Raw genomic sequence first — 26,098 nt, forward strand, 5'->3', positions numbered from 1 at the left:
AGAACTAATTCTTATTTACAATGACAGCCTGCCAGGGAACAGTGGGTTATAATTACCTTGTTCAGGGGCAGAACTACAGATTTTTACCATGTCAGCTCGGGGATTTGATTCAACAACCTTCCGGTTACTGGATCAATGCTCTAACCACTAAATAGCGGGGTGGTTTGGTATTTTATTAGGATACCCATTAGCTGTAGCAAAAGCAGCAGCTTCTCTTCCTGGGGTCCAAACAAAACAGCAATAGACAAGAACAGCTCAAAGACAAACAGAACTTTTTTTTTTTTTTTTAAGTCACGTAGCCTACATATCAATGCATACACAAACTATCTAGGTCAAATAGGGGAGAGGCGTTGCACCACGAGGTGCTGCCTTATGTTTGGAAACCAGGTTTGCTGTTTGAGCAATATAAGATGGAAGTTCCATGCAACTAAGGCTCTATATAATACTGTATGCTTTCTTGAATTTGGGGACTGAAAACATCCTTGATCTTTTTGGCCTTCCTGTGACATCGGGTGCTGTAGGTGTCCTGGAGGACAGGTAGTTTGCCCCCGGTAATGCGTTGAGCAGACCCCACCACCCTCTGGAAAGCCTTGCGGTTGAGGGTGGTGTAGTTGCCGTACAAGGCGGTGAGACTGCCTGACAGGATGCTTTCAATTGTGCATCTGTAAAGATTTGTGAGGGCTTAAGGTGACAAGCCACATTTCTTCAGCCTCCTGAGGTTGAAGTCTCTGTTGCACCTTCACCACACTGTGTGGGTGGTCAATTTCAGTTTGTTAATGATGTGTATGCCAAGGAACTTGAAGCTTTCCACCTTCATGGCCATTAAAACAATTCCAAATAGAATAAGTCCAGCTTGAAGTCCTAAAAAACAGAAATGAGTCAACTCTGGTTCATTAAGACCGAAGACTGTAGTGGCCAAAAAACGAATTTTAGCATGGGCAGGGACATTGAGGGCGTACTCCATTTTAAAGTAGTCAACCGGGTGGGGATTCCTATGGGTTGTAGCCTCAATGGCGCTGCCCATGCTGTCACAGACACTATAATGGTATAAAGATGAGGCCATCTCTTATGGTTCGGCCATTCCTATGGGGGAAAGGAATTGGGATAAATGCGGAAACATTTCCATGGTTAACAGGCTGAGATCATACATTCTCTTTATAAGATTATCAGTTAACATGACCTTCATGAATTATGAAGCCTTAACGTACTCACTTGGATTACATAAAATGCTTCAAAATTCACAATAAGTGACTAGTTGATGCTCATAGGATTTATTCTAAGCCTGCGTTTACCAGACTATTTTTGTGTAGTTTATTATAAAAAAGCCTTTAATTTCTTAATTGGCCAACTCTTTATAAACCTTGAAATATAAAAAAGGTTTCCAGTAGTATACCCACTCTAGCCCTAGCCATGATAGTCTGTTGGAACTGTTTGCAAATAAAAACATTACAACACTTATCATAGCATAACGTGCCAAAGTTTCATAACGCTACACGATATTCTAAAAATTTAGCTAAACAAACAGAAAACCACAATCAGCTTCGTTTTTATAAAAATGAGTTTTAATTCCATTTCAGTATAAAACACTTATGAAGCCCTGCCAAATCAAATTCAACTGTCACAATCTGACAAAGGTATGATCATTTCCTCTGTCCTGCCCAACAATCTAAAATGGCAGACAAATTAGGGCTGAGCGATCTAATTAATTTGAGCGATATTCCAAAATCGCAAGAATCAAATGTTTGTATTTCTCATTATGAGTGTTATGGTCTGTTTGTTCTTATGTCTTTTTGGTCTCGACTTAGTCACTCCTTCCGACTAACGCCAGAGAACTGTATATAAATGACTAGATGAACGTCTCCACCCTAAAAATGGGAGATGTCCCAAAGGCAGGAAGGCAGGTGACAAGCTTAAATCCAAGCTAAACTCAAACCATTGGGCTCATTTTGGACAGATCTGACAACAAAAAAGTCGCTATTTACAATTAAGGTTTGGTCCATCAAAAAAATAAATAAATTATACGGACACTTTAGAGAAGTTAACAATAACCTTTGTCTGAACTACTGAAATTGCAAACAGAGCAGACACTAACAAAAATGTATGCTCAGTTGGTCACATGCAGCATTGCACTACCAAGTACAGCAAGCAGCATTTTAGCAAAGACGTATAGTAGTGGTCTAGTCTTAAATCTGCAATAAGGACAAAATAATGATTGGCAATGTCTCGTTCTGATTAAGTAGGCCACTAAATTTCAATCTTAACAAAGTACAGGATAGCATGCTGTTTCAACAGTTTAGACAGAAGGGTGTGTTCATAACTCCACTGTTCTGCCTTGTTAGCTAGCAAGTAGATCCAGGTTTGCAAAACTTGAAATATAAAGATTAGCTGGCTACCTACTAGCACGTGGGCTTGTGCTTGAAACTGGTGTTAATTTTCAATGCCTGCGACAATAAGTTAATTATTAGTGAATGTATGTATGTATCAAGCTTTCAAGTTTATGGAAATTGCCTTACAAATTTAACCAGAAGCATACATAATATATGCTTCTGGTTAAATTTGTAAGGGAATTTCCATAAACTTGAAAGCTTGATCAGTGATGGCAAAAAGCATGTTAAACTACTTTGATAAAATAATTAGTGTTGTGGAAGGCTTATATTTAGCCTAGGTATAATTTCACAAGCCATGGATTAGATTGTTGCTCGACTTTTTTTTTTTTAAATGCAGTGTATGACTTAATTGTACATTAACTTTTTTTAATTTACATTTAGGAACCGCCCATAAGTTTGATTTTTTTTTTTTTAACATAACAGATTTTTAGACCATAATCGCCCAGCCCTAATACAAATGTGTTTGTCTTAAGAGTTCTTTCATTATGGGAAATATTACAATAATGAAAAAAAAAGAACTTACGTCGTTAGCTATAATATTAATAAAATATCAAATGTGAAGTTCTGGTCAGTCAAGTCAGTATGAATACAAGTGTCTCCGAACACAGTCCAGTCAGAATACAAGCCTTCACAGTCAACAAGATGGTCTGTCTATGCAGTCTTCTGCTGGCCCTTCTTCCCGATCAAGGACTTATGGATGTGAGGGATCACACCTAGAAAAAGCAGCAAACAAGAATACGATTGAGTGTATGCATGTTACAAAATTAATGTAATTCATTCACACGATGTGTGTGTACTACACAATATAAATGATCCAAAAACAGGTGCATATGTGGTGTTTGTCCGTATAACGGTGTGAGAGCAAGTGATCTAATAAGTGTGCCTTCAACTCACCTCCTCCAGCAATGGTGGCCTTGATGAGGGAGTCCAACTCCTCGTCTCCACGGATAGCGAGCTGCAAGTGGCGAGGAGTGATGCGCTTCACCTTCAGATCTTTGGAAGCGTTGCCCGCCAACTCCAGCACCTGGAAACAAATCAGCAAACCTTAACTCAAAAATAACGATTCAGAGGTCTACTATTCAATAGCACTCTTAGAATATCTTTCCAAACCCACAAATGGATAAATGACATTGTTTACATGACAGCAATAGTCTAATCCAGAATGTATTGGTGTCAGATGGTGTGTTAGGCTCACCTCAGCAGTGAGGTATTCGAGGATGGCAGCACTGTACACGGCCGCTGTGGCTCCTACACGGCCATGGCTGGTAGTACGAGTCTTCAAGTGCCTGTGGATACGACCCACTGGGAACTGGAAGGAAGAAACCAGGTGGAAAAAATTAGGATGAGTGGCTTTCTATACATAGCAGTATTAGGTGAGGAGACAAGCAAGTGGGAAAAACCTTGAAGGACAGACATAGGGATTTAATCTCATCTGTTGGACAGTTGCCACTACACCAAGGCTCTGCGCAGAATGAGTGGTTTCTAGTAATAGGAGCACTGAGAAATGAAGAGAAACAAAAAAAAATGCAAACCAGTTGAATGGAAGAGTTATTTTTAATACCAGGAACATGCAAAACAGCATTGCTACTCTTGCTTTGAAAAGAGACCACGGAAACTCAAGGTCCATTATAAATGAATGACAAGGTGCATATACAGTGCATTCGGAAAGTATTTAGACCCACAATGACAAAACAAAAATGTTGCATTTTTTTTGCACACAAAACCCCCCTGAAATATCACATACTTGTTCAGACCTTTTACTAAGTACTTTGAAGCACCTTTGACAGCCTCAAATCTTCTTGGGTAGAACAAGCTCAGTACACCTGTATTGAGTTTCTCCATTCTTCTCTGTAGATCCTCAAGCTCTGGTTTGATGGGGAGCGTCATTGCACAGCTATTTGCAGGTTTCCTCCAGAGGTGTTCAATTGGGTTCAAGTCTGGGCTCTGGCTGGGTCACTCAAGGACATTGACACTTGCCTGAAGCCACTCCTGCATCATCTTGGCTGTGTGCAAGGTGAACCGTCGCCCCCAGTTCAAGGTCCTGAGCAGGTTTTCATCAAGGATCTCTGCGCCATTCATCTTTCCCTTGATCCTGACTAGTTTCCCCAGACACTGTTGCTGAAAAACATCCACACAGCATGCCGATGCCACCACTGTTCTTTACTGTAGGGATGGTGCCAGGTTTCCTCAAGACATGAGGCTTGGCATTCAGGACAGAATTCAATCATGGTTTCACGGTCTGACAGTCAAACTCCAAGCGAGCGGTCATGTGCCTTTTGCTGAGGAGTGGCTTCCGCCTGGCCACTACCATAAAGGCCTGATTGGTGGAGTGCTAGAAAGATGGTTCTCCTTCTGGAAAGTTCTCCCATCGCCACAGAGGAACTCTGGAGCTCTGTCAGAGTAACCATCGGGTTCTTGGTCACCTCCCTGACCAAGGCCCTTCTCCCTCGATTGCTCAGTTTGGCCAGGCGGCCAGCTCTAGGAAGCATCTTGGTGGTTCCAAACTTACTCCGTTTAAGAAAATAAAAAAATCCATTGTGTTCTTGGAGACCTTCAATGCTGCAGAAATGTTTTGGTACCTTTCCCCAGATCTGTGCCTTGACAATCCTGAGTACTACGGACAATTCCATCAACCTCATGGCTTGTTTGTGCCGACATGCACTGTCAACTGTGGTACCTTAGAGACAGGTGTGTGAGCGCCTTCCCAAATCATGTCCAATCAATTGAATTTACCACAGGTGGACTCCAATCAAGAAATATCAAGGACGATCAATGGAACCAGGATGCACCTGAGCTCAATTTCAAATGTCATAGCAAAGGGTCTGAATAGTAGTGTAAATAGGGATGCACAATTGACTTTTGGCCAGTACCGATGTTCCCTGCCAAAATAACGTTTTTAAAAAATGTACAGCCTTTTAACTGTACTAGAATGCTTAACAAACGTCTAAGGCACTGCATCTCAGTGCAAGAGGCGACCTTACAGTCCCTGGTTTGAATCCAGGCTGTATCACAACCAGCCGTGATTGTGAGTCCCATAGGGTGACGCACAATTGGCCCAGCGTTGTCCGGGTTTGGCCGTCATTGTAAATAAGAATTTGTTCTTAACCGACTTGTCTCTTTAAATAAAAAGGTTACACACACCGACCAAAAAGTAAACATTTACATATGTATTGCCAGTAAAACAAGCAAAACCTATTTCTTTCACTTGCTATGTGGTTTCGTTCAGTCGTTTCATTCTCAACCAGGATTTCATCATACATGTCAATTAGGGGTGAAACGGTTCACAAAAGTCAAGTTTGGTACGATACAGTAGTGGTGTCACGGTTCGGTTTTGATACATTGACAAAATAAATGCCAATTGTATTTAGATTTTCCATTTATTGTAATAGTAAACATAGGTAGCTTGAATACCCAGGAGCATATGGAAACAAAGGGACAAGAAAAGAAAGTGCCTGCCTTAATTAAAACATGAGTCATTTAAACAGGACAGAGTTCATAGTCCAGCAGCAAATATAAAAAAATAAGTCACATAGCAGTGCCTTAAGACCACGACCGGTTACTTGAATTGATGTTTGTTTAAAAAAAGTTTCTTTAAGAAGTTAATTAAGTTCAGCCACATTACCCTGCAGTGAGCACAGATCGGCTTGCTGTGACAATGTCAGCTGCTGTGGAGAATACCCTCTTGCTAGGGACAGAGGTCCCAGGCACAGCCAGGTAGTGCCTTGCTAACATGAGGATATATTAACTCTTGGTCTTCCACCATGTAAGTGGATCAGCATCCAGGGGAATACAGTCCACGTCCCTGAGTGAGATCACCTCCATGACCTTTGACTTGGTTCCCTGCGCCTGGGTCGTGAAAAGCTCAGCCATAGCAGACTTCTGGAGGAGAACCCCTGTCGTCTGCAGTCTCTGGAGAGGGGTTGGCGCCTTTGGCTTGAAACTGCAAAATTATATTATGAAAATTACTACCTCTTAAGTGGCATTAAAAATATGATTGCTGTTAGAAATAAACACGGACAATTACTTTATGTCCAATATACAACAGGTATTTTATTTATAATCTCTGCTGTTAAACAAGCAGCAGCATCCAGGTGCAGCAGGGACTTGAACCGGTCCAAAGCAGTGCTCGTGTAAGAAGTTGACACCAGGGTCAGCATATCTAGGCGCCAAGTTAACTCTGATAGTCTTGACATCCCTTACTGCAGGGATACCACCATTGATTTCTGGATCATTGTTTTCAGGACCATGGAAACTGATGGAATGCTCAGTGCTGTGACTGTTTTGAGAGGTTTGCCCACTGATAAGACTAGCAGAAGAAGTTGTCATTTTTCCACAGTCACAATATCTTTGACATTCCTCCCAGCTTGCTCAGTCAGTGTAGAATACACCGCAACTTTCTGCGTCTCTCAACCATGCCATGGCTTGAATTCCATCTAGCAGGGACATCTTGGATTAATTTATGGTTTGGCAGCTCCAGCATCTCCTGTTGTCTTAAACATGTGCAACAAATGTGTTTTTAATTAAAAGGATACCACCTTCCTGGTCTTTGCTTGGAGGCAAGAGATAGTCTCTCAAAAAGCAATGTCAGTGAATTGTCTAGATTAACCTCGCCAAATTCAAATCAAAAAGCTCAATAAAAATTCCTCAAACATACAAGTATTATACACCATTTTAAAGATAAAATTCATTAATCTAGCCAGTGTCTGTTTTCAAGAAGGCTTTACAGCGAAAGCACCAAACAATTAAGTTAGGCCATCGAAAAGTCACAGAAAAGCAGCCATTTTCCAGCCAAAGAGTCACAAAAAGCACAAGTAGAGATTAAATTAGTCACTAACCTTTGATGATTTCCAGATGACACTCATAGTACTTCATGTATGTTTTGTTCGATAAAGTGCATATTTATATCCAAAAATCTAATTTTAAGTTGGCGTGTTACATTCAGTAGTTCCAAAACATCTGGTGATTTTGCAGAGAGCCACATCAATTCACAGAAATACTCATAATGAACATTGATAAAAAGATACAACTATTATACATGTAACTTTAGATAAACTTCTCCTTACAACCGCCGTGTCAAATTTCCAAAAAACCTTACGGAAAAAGCACACCATGCAATAATCAGTACGGAGCTCAAAGACCAAAACGGCCAAAGAGATATCCGCCATGTGTAGTCAACACTAGTTTCAGAAATATTAACTTACCTTTGATGATCATCATCAGAATGCACTCACAGGAATCCGTTCGATAAATTTCATAATTTATGCCCAAATACCTTCCTTTCTTAGGGCGTTTGGTAAACAAATCCAAACGCGCATGCAAGTCCAGCCGAAAGGTCGGACGAAAAGTCCAAAAAGTTCCGTTACAGTCCGTAGAAACATGTCCAACTAAGTATAGAATCTATCTTTAGGATGTTAACATAAATCTTCAATAATGTTCCAACTGGAGAATTCCTTTGTCTGTAGAAAAGCAATGGAACGCGACCACGAGTCACTCACAAGACCGCACGTCACAAGCTAAAAGCATTCTGCCAGACCTGACTCATTCCCCTCTCATTAGGCCCCACTTTACAGTAAAAGCATCAAACAAGGTTCTAAAGACTGTTGACATCTTGTGGAAGCCTTAGGAAGTGCAACATGACCAATATCCCACCATCTTCAATATTTCCCACTTCTTGGTTGGATTTTTTTCTTCAGTTTCTCATCTGCCATATGAGTTCTGTTATACTCAGACATCAATCAAACAGTTTTAGAAACTTCAGAGTGTTTCTATCCAAATCACCTAATGATATGCATATATTAGCAACAGGGCCTGAGTAGCAGACAGTTTACTCTGGGCACCTTAATCATCCAAGCTACTCAATACTGCCCCCAGTCAATGTGAACAAAGCATCCTGTGGCCCCAATCCAGCTAGTGTAAATGCATTTATAATATTTCTAGCGTTGTCACAGGGATCATTATATTATATCTCCCCAACTTCCACACTGCAACTACTTCCCTTAACTTGAAGAGCTTACACTTATCACTACTCTGAAGGGGACGTGTTTGAAGGACATGGCTTTTAATCTCCCACTGAAATGAGCCGTGACAGTAAGGTAGCTCTCGACGTCCAACTGTCTGTTTCAGTGACAGACCGCGTTTGACAACTCGCTCGCAAGTTGTTCTTTGTAGAAGGCATGTATTAATGTCTGGGCAAAATGTGTCCGGGAAGGAATAGTGAAGTGAGGCTCGACCACTTCAAACATGTTCCTGAAACCCGCATTCTCTACCATAGAGAAGGGTCTCATCTGCCGCTATGAATTTTGCAATCACTGCTTTGCTTTCTTTAGCCATACGGGAGTAAGCCGCATATTGTTGCCTGAAAGCTGTGGGGAGAAGTGGTTGCCGTTTCATTTTTTCACCAAATTGGAAGTTCAGGGTGATGTTGGCAGAAATGAGTAGTCATGTTACTCGCATTGCCACTCCAATAGACTATCAGCAATGATCAGAGCCTACATGTTGTAGACGTTATATCCACCACTTGTTGGCAAGCCCTGTTATAGTTTACAGGGAAGCCGAAATGTTACCAGACCTGAATGATTTTGGCCGTTTTCTAGTCCTGGCTCGCCAATGCGTGCCATGTTGCTCCTTTGCATTTATCTAACTGCTAATTCCTTCATAAGCTAATTGCTGCTACGACGGTCTCAGCTCTGTTATCACTGGAGCGAAATAACTAATGAACGGAGTTGCACACAGCTAAGAGAACTTTAATACTGTGGATATTTTTCCCACGTTAAAATATGCAATATATACTTTATTTTTCTATACAATATATAAAAACGTTCTCACTGTCAATATTTGTATGAACATAGCAAGAACCAACAAGTGAGACAAACAGAGTAAGTTCCACAGACATGTGACCAACAGAAATGGAATAATGGCTCCCTGAATAAGAGGGGGGGTCAAAAGTAACAGTGAGTATCTGTTCACGATGGACCCGCCACATCGATCCAGCTCCAGAGTACAGGCCTCGGTGTAACGCTCTTTCCTTCAACGATAAACACGAATCCAACCATCACCCCTGGTGAGACAAAACCACGACTCATCAGTGAAGAGCACTTTTCGCCAGTCCTATCTGGTCCAGTGACGGTGGGTTTGTGCCCAAAGGCAACGTTGTTGCCGGTGATGTAAGGCAGGTCTTCACCAGACAACAGGCCTACAAGCCTATTGCGGACAGGGAGCACTGATGGAGGGATTGTGCGTTCCTGGTGTAACTCGGGCAGTTGTTGCCATCCTGTACCTGTCCCGCAGGTGTGATGTTTGGATGGACCGATCCTGTGCAGGTGTTGTTACACGTGGTCTACCACGACAATCAGCTGTCCATTCTGTCTCCCTGCAGTACTGTCTTAACCGAAAACAACTACGCGCATCATCATGTATAGAATTCTTTTGTCCCCCTACACCAAACGCGATCACAACAAGCAGTTTAAAATATCAAAAACAAACTGAACCCATTACATTAATTTGGGAACAAGTTAAAAATCATTAATGGCAATTTAGCTAGTTAGCTAGCAAGCTAAGTTGTCTTATTTAGCTAGCTGTTGCTAACTAGCTTTTCCTGGGATATAAATGTTGAGTTGTTATTTTACCTGAAATGCACAAGGTCCTCTACTCCGCCAATTAATCCACAAACAAAATGGTCAACCAAATAGTTTCTAGTCATCTCCCCTCCTTCCAGGTTCGCATCTATGACCTTGCATGGCGATTGGCATCTAAACTTTCATGGAATTACTACAACGACTGGCAACACAGTTCGTCTTGCAATCACCCACGTGGGTATAAGCAATGAGGAGATGGCATGTGGGGAGCTGCTTCTATAAACCAATGAGGAGATGGGAGAGGCAGGACTTGCAGCGCGATCTGCGTCAGAAATAGGAGTTCTAATTTAGCGCATGACAACGCAGACACTTGATGCGCGAACAGTGTGGGTGCAATAATTGAATAACAGATTTCTAAATTTGCAACGCGAGTGGTGTGGTCAGCCTATTTGGCGTCTCAGTACGGACATGGCAATTTATTGCTTGGCCACGTCGGCAGTCTTCATGCCTCCTTGTAGCAGGCCTAAGGCACGCTCACACAGATGAGCAGGGACCCTGGGCATCTTTCATTTGGTGATTTACTGATTCAGTAGAAAGGCCTCTTCAGTGTTCTAAGTTATCATAACTATGACCTTAATAGCCTACAGTCTGCAAGCTGTTAGTGTCTTAACGACCGTTCCACAGGTGCATGGTCATTAATTGTTTATGGTTCATTGAACAACCTGGGAAACAGTGTTTAAAGCCTGTTAAGCCTCAGGACAATACTGCCCCCTTTGGAGGAATTGCGTGCCCATAGTAAACAAAATAAAATCTGTCTAAAATTGCTAATATATGCATATAATAATTATTATTGAATTGAAAACTCTAAAGCTTCTAAAAGCATTCGAATTATGTCTGTATGTAAAGCAGAACTCACAGGGCAGCCATTCTCCCAAACTCTCTCATCAGGAAAGTTGGGCCAACTTTGACGTCATCGCCCCCACCCTTCCCAACCAGCTATGGATCTGGGATCAGTTTGTGTCTTCGGCGGGATGGGTTCTTTCAATAGAGCGAGTAATGGAGAAAATCCCGCGAGCTTTGATCCGTTGGCAGGCAAAATACTGAAGTGTCGTGAGAAAATAGCTGTGAGTCCTGGCGCAATTGTATACAGGTCATTCCTTTGTTCCAGGTCGTCTGAGAAGAGTTGCGTTCTTTGTATCGAATCGCCAATTCTTTTGTACATTAATAACATCCTAAAGCTTGATTCTGCACTAAGTTTGACCAGTTTAGTCGACATATAATATGTAATTTTGAAATTTTGATGCGCAACTGTTCGGGACCAGAAGTCATTTTGGATGCATTTCAACTGGAACTTGTAGCATATGCTAATACAAAGACACACAACTTGAAACCAAACGATCTATTGGGTAAGTATGACTCCTTCACGACATTCTGATCGAAGACCATTAAAGGTAAGGGAATATTTATGTCGTAATTGTGTTTCTGTTGACTCCAACATAGCCGAGAAATATTGCTTATGTCTGAGCGCCGTCTCAGATTATTGAATAGTGAACGATTTATGTAACGTGAAAAAGAAACGTGACAAAGCGATTGCATTAAGAAGCAGTGTATCTTTCTAACTATATGTAGAACATGTATATTTAGTCAAAGTTTATGATGTGTATTGCTGTTATCTGGCGGAGTTATCTATAATTTCTCTGTACATTTGTAGCATTTTTTGAACATGGCTCAATGTAAACGGAGATTTATGGATATAAATTGCATATTGTTGAAAAAAACAAAATGTACTGTGTAACATGTCCTATTATTGTCATCTGATGAAGATTTTCAAAAGGTTAGTGAATTATTTCTTTTAATCCTGCGTTTGTGATTGCATCTTTTGTTTGACAAAATGGCTACATATCGTCTGTGTCTTTGTGGTGTTTGATATACATATGTGCCATGTTTTCCCACGTAAAACATTTTAGAAATCTGACTCGCTGGGTAGATGAACAAGGTGTTTATCTTTCATTTGAGCTATTGGACTGGTTAATGTGTGAGGGTTAAATATTTCTAAGAATATTTTTGCATTCTGTGCACCACGGTTTAAGTTGAGTGGGGGGGGGGGGCGTGGTTCCCCTAGGGGCACCTGTAGCGTGAACAAGTTAAACCCTTTACAATGAAGATAAAATTGATTTAAAGACAGGGTCCTGCTGAGCATATGTGTGATGTGTAATATATAGCCCCCCCCCCATGGACACTGTACCGAACCATTCAATAAAAAAAACGCAAATACCATTTCACCCCTGAAGTCAAGCAGTGAAGTTCCAGCTGTCTGTCCATTTCCATCTTGTCCAGCTGTGTACGCAACATTTCACGTAAACCCAGTTTAAAAAAATCTGCATCGAAGTAGCGGTCCTTGTAGTGTCGAGCATGGTGGCGACACAGGCTCAGAGAAAACGCTAATCACTTGTTCACAGCCTTGAGTACATATCTAAGTGTCAGCAGTTTTGTTGAGCAGGCGTTTCATTGCCATGACAGAGGGTATCACGTCTGCTGCAGATGCATTTGATTAGCTTATTTCTTGAGTCAGTTGTTGGATTGGCACTAGGAACATGTTCCCAAGTTAAACGTTCTCAAATGCCATTGAAATGGCAGCAGTGGTACGAGAACCAGCACTTTCTTGAGCGAGCAATACAGCTTTCCTCTGTACGAAATATTCATCGACCCACTGTGCCGCCAGACTCAGCATGCTCATGGGGCTGATGTCGCTGGTCCAAATGTCAGTCGTAAAGCTATAGATGTGCATTTCAACAATACTGTGCAACTCTGGTAGAGAAACATCTGGAAAATAGCACCTACTTTGTAGTGTGTACCGGGGCTCGAGGTGCTCGACCAGTCGGTGGAAGCCAACATCAATGACAGAACAGTTGATTGTAGTAAAGGGCAATGAATCCCATTATCTTGGCGTTAATGGATTTCGCCTTTAAATTCTCACTGAAGTTCTTACTCTTTCAAATGACTGCTCAACTTGAACTTGTTAGAAGTGTGCGCCAAGCATTTCTGCTTTTTTTCTGTTTAGCACTATTTTTCATGGCATCATCTACCTACGTTATATAGGTATGCGCCTAAGCTTTGACGCGGGGCCGATGCTGGCATTTTTAGCTAATATCGGCCGATTACGATATATCTTGCATCCCTAGTAAATAAGGAGCTTAATAAAAATATATATAAAATCACATTCGCAAACATTACTAAAAACCTGTTTTCGCTTTGTTATTATAGGGTATGGTGTAGACTAACAAGGAAAAATAACTATCCATTTTGGATAAAGTCAGTCTGAATTACTATCCCAATCTGCTGTACATAGAGAGAACAATATAAAGGCAACAATTTCAAAGATTTCACCGAGTTACAGTTCATAAAGGAAGTCAGTCAATTTAAACATACTGAACAAATATGAAATGCAACTTGTAAAGTGTTAAGCAGTGCTTCATTTGTCAAATCGTGAGGTGCCGGCCCAAAGTGCGCATGAGGGGAGGGGGGTGACCTGGGGAGTAAAATGTTTATCAGCTTTATAATAAAGCATTGCATGCATAGTCACATTTGCGTCATGGTATAGATCGGTAGAGGGACTTACAAGATGTGGCACAAATGGGAGTGTTTTTAGTAGCCTAGGGTCCAGGAAAAATGTGTTCTTTTATAAACGCATTTCAACATAATTTTACATGACTGGAGACTTTAGCAGAATCTTTTTTAATACCGCACAAATGATCGGAATGGCAGGGTACTTTAACACTGTCAAACAGATCAATAAAAACTACCATGCCTTGATTCCATCAATAGACTGTGTATGGAGACGTACTGTAGGCTACAATAAGAGGGGGAAATTAAGCTGTAAACGATTTTTTAGGATTAACCAATAATGGGCAGCTCACTCGCTGGTGATTGTCAAAGCGCTCATGCCAAAAGCCTCTCGTTAAACAATATTTGGAAGTGGATCAAATATTTTAGAAGCCAACAGCATAGTCTTCCCTTTACAACGCGGTTTCCCTTAATTGTATTTGAAATCTTGTGAATGGGCTGTTGTCCGCATGGTTCACTGACAGATATGCCACACATTCCTGACTGTAGGCTATTCCTTGTTATTGGGCTACAATACAGCTAGACCATTTCCAAAGAATATATCTATTAATCCCCTGTGGCTAAATTATAGGCCTCATGGTGTAGTAGGCTATTCTGAATGATTTAATTTCTCAACAGACATCAGTAATGCTATAACTTTGGCAAATGTGATTACAATTAATCGGGGTGCTGCAGTTCGTTCAGAACCCGTCACATGGCTATCATTCTATAAGGAAATAAATAAGGAAATGCAACGCTAAAGAGACGAGTTGCAGGCTCACGTCTAGCAGAGTAGAGAAATCATAGACAGTGAATTTCATTCTATTTCTGAGACATACTGGAGTGCTTCACACAGCCACACGTTGGTCTCAAAAACAAGTTACAATGTTGTGCAAATCAACCCAAAAACTTAGAATATTGGGCCCAGCTTGAATTTTTTTTTTTTTTACTTTCTCAGGTGATTTGAGTGTGTGTATTAATTAACAGAGGCAACTCAAATGAGCTTTTGTTAGAATCGACATATTGCAAAAAGTGAAAATTATTCTTCATGCAACGAGAGGTTCCAGATCCGGCCAAATGCAGAACAAAACAGCCCCAAACTGAGAGGTGCCAGATCCTGTTCCAGCAGGATCCGGCTCATATTAAGCACTGGTCCCATGTTTCAAACTGAAATAAAAGATCCCAGAAATGTTCAATATGCATGAAACGGTAATTGCTCTCAAATTCTGTGCATAAATGTGATAATCCACCCACCTGACAGGTGTGGAATATCAAGAAGCCGATTAAACAGCATGGGGACAATAAAAAGCCAATAAAATGTGCAGTTGCCACAAAATGCCACAGATGTGTCAAGATTTTAAGGGAGTGTACAACCGGCATGCTGACTGCAGGAAAGTCCACCAGAGAAATCCACATTCAAGTCTTTGGCAACAGCTCTGATGGCCATACCTGCAGTCAGCATGCCAATTGCACACTCCCGCAACTTGAGATATCTGTGGCATTGGGTGACAAAACTACACTTTTTAGAGTGGCCTTTTATTGTTCCCAGCATAAGCTGCACCTGTGTAATGATCATGACATTTAATCAGCTTCTTGATATGCCACACCTGTCAGGTAGGTGGATTATCGTGGCAAAGGAGAAAGTCTCATCAACAAGGATGTAAACATTTGTACACAGATTGAGAGAAATAAGCTTTGATTATGGAACACTTCAGGATAATTTCTCAGCTAGCGCAACCAACACTTCAAAGTTACATTTTTGTTCAGTATATAAGGTCTATGTAGTGGTATTCAAATCTTACCTGCAGTCCAGCTCTCTGAGAGCGCGACACCGCTTTCGCCTTAGCTTTGCCACTGTCTTTCCCTGCCTTACCACCAGCCTGGAATAGATGGTGCAAGACACAGCATTACAAAATTAACCAGTAGAATGAGACTTGAAACCATGCGATTTGCATGCCTTCTGTTTTAGTCAAGTACCCCTTCCCCAAATGACCAGATAAATCCCAACTCTTGTTAATTGGCCCACATGACCTCTTCAGACAAAGTAAACATTTTGACATATACATTTTACACACAGCATTTCACAACAAAACAAAGTTATGCACACATGTATACCGTAAATGTCTTAGTGTTACCAGTAATAACCATTAACCTTGAGCTTTTTAATTCCAGCCCATCTACCTCTGTAGACCACCCTCTTGATTTCCATGTGCCAACTACTTTACCTGTTAAATTCATTTCAAGTCTTAAAAAATGGCATAGTATCCAGTGCGAGTTAAAGATACCTTTTCCGATGAGTATTATAATATTTCTCAGCGAACGCAACCAACACTTCAAAGTTACGTTTATATTTTTGTTCAGTATATAAGGTCTTTACCTTACTGACGATGCTTTCCAAATCATCCAACACTGCTATTTGTAGGGTTCTTTTTAAAATGAGTGTTTTTCAGCCATTCCTCAAGCTGTGATGAAAATCTACATTTGGGGAATAACAGTAAATTATCTAATTGTCGGCGGCAAGAATTTTGAATTATAATTTAAATAGAAACTTTTGAATCAATCATTGTTCTGTTTATCAATTCCTACACCATCAACCATGGAATTCGTACAGCGATAATCTCTTCACAGCTATTTTGCACGTCTGTCAACATTTGTCATCAAATGTCAGTGTTTCTTAAATCCTTGGGACCCAAAGGGAGCCCAAATAACCTGACTGTGTCCCAGGTCAGCAATCTTCACTTGCCTGGCTGATATAGTTAACGTTACCTAGACAAAACTTAAGATTGATTCATATGTCCATATATAAATAACTAATGATGAAGATGGTTAACTAGAAAGCCAGGCGAATCACCCCATTTTGGTTTACGTTTCCCGCCAATTCTTGACAAGCAACAACTCAACTGGCATCAAATGAGAAAGCTAACTAAGCTGGATAACACTATTGCAAAGTGGAACGTTACATAAACTCATTGAATTAGCCATTTGCTGAAATGTACTGCAATGCTAAATGGCTAATTATTAGTATCTAGTTAGAACACCTCGACAGATTTTGCAATATTGACATGATACAGAACTGCCGCGGAGCAACCGGACCAGCCAACACGAAAAAAAAATAGCTAGGCTAACGTTAACTATTGAAATTAGTTAACGTTAGTAGCCTACTTGCCACATTATTTGCATGCAGAAATAGCAGATGTGATTCATGTGGGAAATGTAACACCAGCAATTACTAAACAAATAAAGTTAAAAAGTAACTCTTAACTAGCTACAGTAACGTTAGTAGCTAGGAACCCGACCTTGCTAACTTAGCTGGTAAACGCTAATTTAGCGTTGCTTTTCAGTCAATTTGAAGAAGTAGTACGTAATGCTAGCGAATGTACAATTAAACCATAAACAAATCATATACGAATCTGTAGTTAATAAAAGTATCGCTACAGATAATAAACACATACCATTTCGTTATTTGGTTGTGGAACTGAGGAGATCGGAAACAATTTCGGTTCAAGACCGAGAGAAAAAAATAAAGCCTATAACAATACTATACCCGGGACTCCTTGCGAATGGATGTTGACCAATGGGAATTCCTGTTGTTTATTTTAATATTTTCTTCTGACCAATCACAGTGCTGCTTGTACAGATTTCTACCCCCCACCCCCCAAATCGGCGTGTCTTTCTTTGCCTACGAGCCCAACAAGTAGGCGGGTTCGTTGTAGCTAGTAAATGCCACTCAAAATGTATGCTTCAAAAAATTGATGTTCAATATAATTCACTTGCTTGACTAATACAATTCTGAAATATACTACGTGCATGTGCATAACTGGAGATTGCATACACAACTCGTCTTTGATAACGCATGCATATATGTAGCCTAGGCAGCCGATAGCGTCCGTTAGATCTACACCACAGCTATTAACAATGAGTTAGTTATAACATCTTTCTCTGCATCTAGTGTTGATGTGCCCAGCCGGTATACCACAGACAGAACAATGAGACAGATAATTCACGGATGTGTAAAAGTGAAGCTACCGCTTGACGTTTCCACTCAGTGAGAAAAGATGGATTTGTCTTCCCTACGGGAAATATGCAGATGTTGCTAGAACGCGCAAATAAGATCTCGCGAGCTCGAGCTTGGTTCTGCCCACTTTGACTGATTTGTTTCAATTTGAAACGACAGGCTGTAGTCTATATTGGTTGAGTTATACATTTTCGGACAATTTATGATGTTGCACATAGCGTTCAGCCAAGATTGTATAACATCCAAGATTGTCCGAAAATGGTGGTGGAAAAATGTGTTTTATTAAGACAGTACACATTTCTCCATTTTTTTTTTCCTACGGCCCGCCATTAAAGCTAGTTAATGAGAGAAATGACGCCTTTGCAGCCTTGTCTACAAGCTGGTGCACGGGGGACACGTGTATTACTGGGCACATCAACCCTAGACCATAGTGCAGATCTAGCGACCACTATCCGCTGCCTCGCATAGACACAAAGTTGCAAACTAACTGCTTGACCGAAAATATAGATTTGCCTCACAAAATAAATTGGTATCTAATTAGTACACAATTAACTCAATACTTAGCAGTATGTGCTAGTTTAGCAGAGTATCATATTTAAAAACAGACCAGGTTTTCCAACGCAGGCAATTGGCATGTTGACTGCAGGAATGTCTACCAGAGCTGTTGCCAGAGAATGTAATGTTTATTTCTCTACCATAAGCCGCCCGCCAACATCGTTTTAGAGAATTTGGCAGTACATCCAGCCGCCTCACAACCGCAGACCATGTGTTACCATGCCAGCCCAGGACCTCTATATCCGGCTTCTTCACTTGTGGATTGTTTAAGGAGGGGGAGTGGGGTGCTGTGGAGTATTTCTGTCTGTAAAGGGCCTTTTATGGGGAAAAACTCATTCTGATTGGCTTGGCCTGGTTTCCCAGTGGGTGGACCTGACTCCCAAGTGGGTGGGCCTACAATGAATTCGTAAAGTATTCAGACCCCTTGACTTTTCCCACATTTTGTTACGTTACAGCTTGATTCTAAAATTGATTTCAAAATTTTCCCCTCATTAAGCTACACACAATACCCCATAATGACATAGTGAAAACAGGTTTTTAGAAATTATTGCAAATATTAAAAGTAAAAAAACAGAAATACCTAATTTACATAAGTATTAAGACCCTTTGCTATGAGACTCGAAATTGAGCTCAGGTGCATCCTGTTTCCATTGATCATCATTGAGATGTCTCTACAACTTGATTGGAGTCCACCTGTGGTAAATTCAATTGATTGGACATGATTTGGAAAGGCACACACCTGTCTATTTAAGGTCCCACAGTTGACAATGCATGTCAGAGCAAAAACCAAGCCATGAGGTCGAAGGAATTGTCAATAGAGCTCTGAGAGAGGATTGTGTCGAGGCACAGATCTAGGGAAGGGTACCAAAAAAATGTCTGCAGCATTGAAAGTCCCCAAGAACACAGTGGCCTCTATCATTCTTTAATTGAAGACCACTTGACTTTTTCCATATTTTGTTATGTTACAGTTTTATTTTAACATGTATAAAATAGTATTTTTGTCCTCATCAATCTAAACACAATACCCTATAAGGACAAAGCAAAAACAGGTTTGTAGACATTTTTCAAATTTATTTAAAAAAAAAATATATATATATATATTACATTCAGTAAGTATTCAGACCCTTTACTCATTACTTTGTTGAAGCACCTTTGGCAGCGATTATACCCTAAAGTCTTCCTGGGTATGACACTACAAGCTTGGCACACCTGTATTTGGAGAGTTTCTCCCATTCTTCTCTGCAGATCCTCTCAAGCTCTGTCAGGTTGGATTTGGAGCCTGGCAGCAGAGCTATTTTCAAGTCTCTCCAGAGATGTTCGATCGGGTTCAAGCTCTGAACGCTTCGAGAGGGAAACGCTCTCAATTTACAATGCCCAGAGTGCACTCGGGCACTCCAGATTGAATTTAATAACACACCCGGGCTGCTTTCCAAATACTTAACAGACACACCCTCAGCCTTCAAATTTAGTGCCCGGAAATTCGTCACTAGTTCGTCCCGCGATGATTGTGTTTTCAGCCACCAATAGCTTATGGGTGTTTTATATGCATTACAGTCAGTTATGATTACATGTCTACTTATATTAACTATATAATTATTCCTTAATATACGCCCATTGTATGATAGCTAGCAAATGAATTAGCTAACTAACGTTAGACTGCCTAGCTACTTCTGAAGAAGGAAAGAAAATATTTCTACAATTTCCAAAAGCTAACCAAACAAACACATCGTTACTTTTATGAGACGTGTTTGTGCATTAGTAGCACAATTTCTGACTTATTTACATTCTCTATATTGACGTTGAGGTTAATTTTTCGCAGACTTTTCTTTGCGGTGGTACAATCGTCGCAAATTTAATTATAGGGAGTTTCAATCCCCGAAGTGAACATAAATGTACACACGCAAACTCCATTAAAAACGAGGGCTGAGGGGCTTGGGTTGCAAACTTCCCTTGCTTGGCTCAAGTACGCTCAACTGAAAGGATACCATTCATTTACAGTAAATATAGTATATATTCATTCAAGTATGTAGTATGTTAGTATGGGTATTCGAACTCAGGTCTTTGGTGAATTATGTTGCCTCTGCTGCCCCTCTATCCATTGGACAGAGAAAAGTCTAGTGGCAGGAGCAGGTACCTTTGCAGCTCACGACTTCTGATCTTACAGTATTTATTAAAATCAAACATAAAATGGGAATCTCTCTGTGATTAAAATTACAACACAACAACATTGTGGTATGTACCCACAATTCAACTGCCCTAAAAATATACTGGGGAAATGGGAAGAAATATCACTTACAGCAACATGTTGAAATTATAATGCTGTGCGATAATGAGCTTCTCAAAGCGCCTCCTCAAATGCCACCCATACTGCATCACGCTCTTTGCTTAAGCTCATTTCTCTATTTGGTAGAACATAAACATTATTGTATGTTAACATAGAAAAACAAGTACCAAAATGTGATCATATACTGTGAGACACAATCAAATACTTTGCATATTCACACATGACAAAAGTAAATTGGTATACATTGTGGATGGTTGATTTTAATTATCGTGGGAATTGCTGTCACGCTCTGACCTTAGATATCTCTGTTTTCTTTATATTTTGGTTAGGTCAGGGTGTGACGAGCTTGGGTATGCTAGTTTTTTAATGTCTAGGGTTTTAGTATGTCGAGGGGTTTTGTAGGTCTAGGTATTTGTATGTCTATGGTGGCCTGATATGTTTCCCAATCAGAGGCAGCTGTTTATCGTTGTCTCTGATTGGGGATCATATTTAGGTAGTCATTTTCCCTTTTGTTTTGGTGGGTTCTTGTCTATTTGTAGTTGCCTGTCAGCACTATTTTGCATAGTGTCACCTGTCATTTTGGTTAGTTTGTTCGGTGTTCATTCTTAATATAATAAAGAATATACGCATACCATGCTGCGCCTTGGTCCGATTCATACGATGAACGTGACAATTGCGTTATATTCAGTAGCGGAAAAAGTACCCAACTGCCATACTTGAGTAAAAGTAAAGATACCTTAATAGAAAATATCTCAAATAAAAGTGAAAGTCACCCAGTAAAATATTACTTGAGTAAAGTCAAAGTATTTGATTTTAAATATACTTAAGTATCAAAAGTGCATGTTATTTCTAAAATATACTAAGTATCAAAAGTAAAAGTATAAATCATTTCATTATCCTTATATAAGGCAAACCAGATGTTTGTTTTTTTACGGAGTCAGGGGAACACTCCTACACTCAGACATAATTGATAAATTAAACATTTGTGTTTAGTGAGTCCCACAGATCAGAGGAAGTAGGGGTGACCAGGGATGTTCTCTTGATAAGTGAGTGAATTGGATCATTTTCCAGTCCTGTTAAGCATTCAAAATGTAATGAGTACTTTTGGGTGTCAGTGATTTTCTTCAGGAATGTAAAAATGTAAAAGTACAAGTTGTCAAAAATATAAATAGTAATGTACAGATACCCCCCAAAAATACTTGAGTAGTACTTTAACGTATTTTTACTTAAGTACTTTATACCACTGGTTATATTGTTCAAAATCAAAAGGCAAAGCCTCTACAGTTAGCTAACACTCAAAGGTTTTTGCTATTTATCTGCTGAAATTCATTAACATCTCATGTGCAAACATTTCTGGTGTTATTATTTATGAACTAGATTTGTATATTCACATTTACACAATTGGTATACAGACAGCAAAATGACAACAGTTTACAGTTTAAAATGTGCAGACACCAGTGTTATCATATTTCTATGGGACACATACAGGCCATACATAAACTAGCCACGCCATCAAAGATCAAATTGAAAGGCAAAATTGTTGTTTATATGCAGGGCAATTGTTCATTTTAAATTGGATGCGATATTCAGTACAACCACAGCAAGCGGGTAGGGTAAACACACGCGAGGGAGGTTCAGAACGTAGGAAGGAGAGAAGCTGGCTGGTGGAGAAGATGGCGGATGGGGACAATGGGAGTGAACGCGGTGGTGGCGGGTTTCAGCACTACTAGCGGGATCAGGAGACCCAAGATCTATCCTCGAAGCGGCTGGACATCCAGAACAAATGATTCTACCTGGATGTAAAGCAGAATGCGAAGGGCAGGTTCATCAAAATCGCCGAGGGGGGCTCGAAAAGTCGACCGACCCTATCCATGTCAGTCGCGGAGTTTTTTTTATTTTATCTTTATTTAACCAGGCAAGTCAGTTAAGAACAAATTCTTATTTTCAATGACAGCCTAGGAACAGTGGGTTAACTGCCTGTTCAGGGGCAGAACAACAGATTTGTACCTTGTCAGCTCGGGGGTTTTGAACTAGTAACCTTCTGGTTACTACTAATCCGAAATTCCTTTTTGATACTGTCGCAAAGCTAACTAAAAAGCAGCATTCCCCAAGAGAGGATGACTTTCACTTTAGCAGTGATAAATTCATGATCTTCTTTGAGGAAAAAATTATGATTATTAGAAAGCAAATTACAGACTCCTCTTTAAATCTGCGTATTCCTTCAAAGCTCAGTTGTCCTGAGTCTGCACAACTCTGCCTGGACCTAGGATCAAGAGAGACACTCAAGTGTTTTAGTACTATATCTCTTGACACAATGATGAAAATAATCATGGCCTCTAAACCTTCAAGCTGCATACTGGACCCTATTCCAACTAAACTACTGAAAGAGCTGCTTCCTGTGCTTGGCCCTCCTATGTTGAACATAATAAACGGCTCTCTATCCACCGGATGTGTACCAAACTCACTAAAAGTGGCAGTAATAAAGCCTCTCTTGAAAAAGCCAAACCTTGACCCAGAAAATATAAAAAACTATGGGCCTATATCGAATCTTCCATTCCTCTCAAAAATCTTAGAAAAGGCTGTTGCGCAGCAACTCACTGCCTTCCTGAAGACAAAAAATGTATACAAAATGCTTCAGTCTGGTTTTGAACCCCATCATAGCACTGAGATGGCACTTGTGAAGGTGGTAAATGACATTTTAATGGCATCGGACCGAGGCTCTGCATCTGTCCTCGTGCTCCTAGACCTTAGTGCTGCTTTTGATACCATCGATCACCACATTCTTTTGGAGAGATTGGAAACCAAAATTGGTCTACACGGACAAGTTCTGGCCTGGTTTAGATCTTATCTGTCGGAAAGATATCAGTTTGTCTCTGTGAATGGTTTGTCCTCTGACAAATCAACTGTAAATTTCGGTGTTCCTCAAGGTTCCGATTTAGGACCACTTTGTTTTCACTATATATTTTACCTCTTGGGGATGTTATTCGAAAACATAATGTTAACTTTCACTGCTATGCGGATGACACACAGCTGTACATTTCAATGAAACATGGTGAAGCCCCAAAATTGCCCTTGCTAGAAGCATGCGTTTCAGACATAAGGAAGTGGATGGCTGTTCTAGGTCCCAAGAAACAAAGAGATCTTCTGTTGAATCTGACAATTAATCTTAATGGTTGTACAGTCGTCTCAAATAAAACTGTGAAGGACCTCGGCGTTACTCTGGACCCTGATCTCTCTTTTGAAGAACATATCAAGACCATTTCAAGGACAGCTTTTTTCCATCTATGTAACATTGCAAAAATCAGAAACTTTCTGTCCAAAGATGATGCAGAAAAATTAATCCATGCTTTTGTCACTTCTAGGTTAGACTACTGCAATGCTCTACTTTCCGGCTACCCGGATAAATCACTAAATAAACTTCAGTTAGTGCTAAATACGGCTGCTAGAATCCTGACTAGATCCAAAAAATTTGATCATATTACTCCAGTGCTAGCCTCCCTACACTGGCTTCCTGTCAAAGCAAGGGCTGATTTCAAGGTTTTACTGCTAACCTACAAAGCATTACATGGGCTTGCTCCTACCTATCTCTCTGATTTGGTCCTGCCGTACATACCTACACGTACGCTACGGTCACAAGATGCAGGCCTCCTAATTGTCCCTAGAATTTCTAAGCAAACAGCTGGAGGCAGGGCTTTCTCCTATAGAGCTCCATTTTTATGGAACGGTCTGCCTACCCATGTCAGAGACGCAAACTCGGTCTCAACCTTTAAGTCTTTACTGAAGACTCATCTCTTCAGTGGGTCATATGATTGAGTGTAGTCTGGCCCCGGAGTGGGAAGGTGAACGGAAAGGCTCTGGAGCAACGAACCACCCTTGCTGTCTCTGCCTTTCCAATGGGATTCTCTGCCTCTAACCCTATTACAGGGGCTGAGTCACTGGCTTACTGGGGCTCTCTCATGCCATCCCTGGAAGGGGTGCGTCACCTGAGTGGGTTGATTCACTGATGTGGTCATCCTGTCTGGGTTGGCGCCCCCCTTTGGGTTGTGCCATGGCGGAGATCTTTGCGGGCTATACTCAGCTTTGTCTCAGGATGGTGAGTTGGTGGTTGAAGATATCCCTCTTGTGGTGTGGTGGCTGTGCTTTGGCAAAGAGGGTGGGGTTATATCCTTCCTGTTTGGCCCTGTCCGGGGGTGTCCTCGGATGGGGCCACAGTGTCTCCTGACCCCTCCTGTCTCAGCCTCCAGTATTTATGCTGCAGTAGTTTATGTGTCGGGGGGCTGGGGTCAGTTTGTTATATCTGGAGTACTTCTCCTGTCCAATTCGGTGTCCTGTGTGAATCTAAGTGTGCGTTCTCTAATTCTCTCCTTCTCTCGGAGGAGGACCTGAGCCCTAGGACCATGCCCCAGGACTACCTGACATGATGACTCCTTGCTGTCCCCAGTCCACCTGGCTGTGCTGCTGCTCCAGTTTCAACTGTTCTGCCTTATTATTATTCGACCATGCTGGTCATTTATGAACATTTGAACATCTTGTCCATGTTCTGTTATAATCTCTACCCGGCACAGCCAGAAGAGGACTGGCCACCCCACATAGCCTGGTTCCTCTCTAGTTTTCTTCCTAGGTTTTGGCCTTTCTAGGGAGTTTTTCCTAACCACCTTGCTTCTACACCTGCATTGCTTGCTGTTTGGGGTTTTAGGCTGGGTTTCTGTACAGCACTTTGAGATATCAGCTGATGTACGAAGGGCTATATAAATAAATTTGATTTGATTTGATTTGACTAGTCTAACGCTCTAACCACTAGGCTACCCTGCCACCCCAGTTCAGTGACTACCTGGGGGATTTCATAGATCATTACACCCAACTTGGGCCTAGAAGCCCCGAGCAATTCGCTCAGTCATCCGGTGGTGGATGACATTGAGCCTTTAAGAGTCAGTTCCTGGTTCGAGAGAACAGAAAATACTACCCTGATCTGAAAGAGAACCAAAGGGGGAGGGGGGGTTCTCCGGATCAGGCAGACCATCAACCAAGGACCTGGGTTCAGAGTAGGATGTGGCGGAGACCCCGGTGGCATGAAATACAGACAAACCATCACCCTCCCGGCAAGGGTTAATAGACTTCCGTGACGCGCTTGCCAAGCATATAGACAATGATGAGGAACTCGCCTATGGTGAAGGAGCAGGGGACTACAGCGAGCTTCCGGAGGGCACCTCTATCATGGTGGACTCCAAACGGTTCTTCTTTGATATGGGATTCAACAAATACTGAGTTTTTTGGAGGGTGAGTGAAGTCAAACCCAGCTGTAGAAACTCTATCACTATCCCGTTCAAAGCGTGGGGCAAGTTTGGAGGAGCATTCTCCCTTTATGCAAAAGAGATTAAAGACATACAGCAGAGACAGAGGGATAACATGTTTGAAAAGAGACCAGGAGGAGCAGGAGGAAAGTCAGAGGTAGACTATGCAGATGACGATTGATTGATCAAGCCGGCTGTGCAGTCAAGCTGTTAACGTGAAGCAAAGCTTGGATAGAAGAACTACTACTTTGTGCATGACAAATTTAACTTAAATGATAAAAAACAACGTAGTAAAGTATATTTAACTGAGAAATACTGTCTATATTAAGAGAGATGATCAATATTTGTGTTGTAAAATGTTTAGATCCATGGGTTTGTGCTAGCTAAAT

At 41.0% G+C, this 26,098-nt stretch overlaps 1 protein-coding gene and 1 pseudogene across 1 annotated transcript; one reads left to right on the forward strand and one right to left on the reverse strand.

Moving 5' to 3' along the window:
- Positions 1-1,540: 1,540 nt before the first annotated feature.
- On the reverse strand, positions 1,541-17,131 carry LOC135545616 (histone H2A.V). Its single transcript, XM_064973360.1, has 5 exons — positions 17,017-17,131; positions 15,367-15,444; positions 3,583-3,696; positions 3,282-3,411; positions 1,541-3,100 (listed from the first exon to the last, which is right to left on the reverse strand). Exons 1-5 carry the CDS (start codon positions 17,017-17,019, stop codon positions 3,039-3,041), a joined length of 387 nt encoding a protein of 128 aa, XP_064829432.1. The 5' UTR covers positions 17,020-17,131; the 3' UTR covers positions 1,541-3,038.
- Positions 17,132-22,085: 4,954 nt separating this feature from the next.
- LOC135555040 (transcriptional regulator protein Pur-beta-like) lies at positions 22,086-25,890 on the forward strand (annotated as a pseudogene).
- The last annotated feature ends 208 nt before the right edge of the window (positions 25,891-26,098 follow it).

Source organism: Oncorhynchus masou, chromosome 1, assembly GCF_036934945.1.
Source record: "Oncorhynchus masou masou isolate Uvic2021 chromosome 1, UVic_Omas_1.1, whole genome shotgun sequence".
Classification (NCBI taxonomy): Eukaryota; Metazoa; Chordata; class Actinopteri; order Salmoniformes; family Salmonidae; genus Oncorhynchus; species Oncorhynchus masou.

Bases quoted from the DNA above. Each gene is read 5' to 3' on its own strand.
- LOC135545616 (XM_064973360.1), bottom strand. The intron at 3,697-15,366 runs GTAAGATTTGAA...TCTTCCTTCCAG, and splicing joins CTCAGAGAGCTGGACTGCAG to TTCCCAGTGGGTCGTATCCA. The intron at 3,101-3,281 runs GTGAGTTGAAGG...TGCTTTTTCTAG, and splicing joins GGCCACCATTGCTGGAGGAG to GTGTGATCCCTCACATCCAT.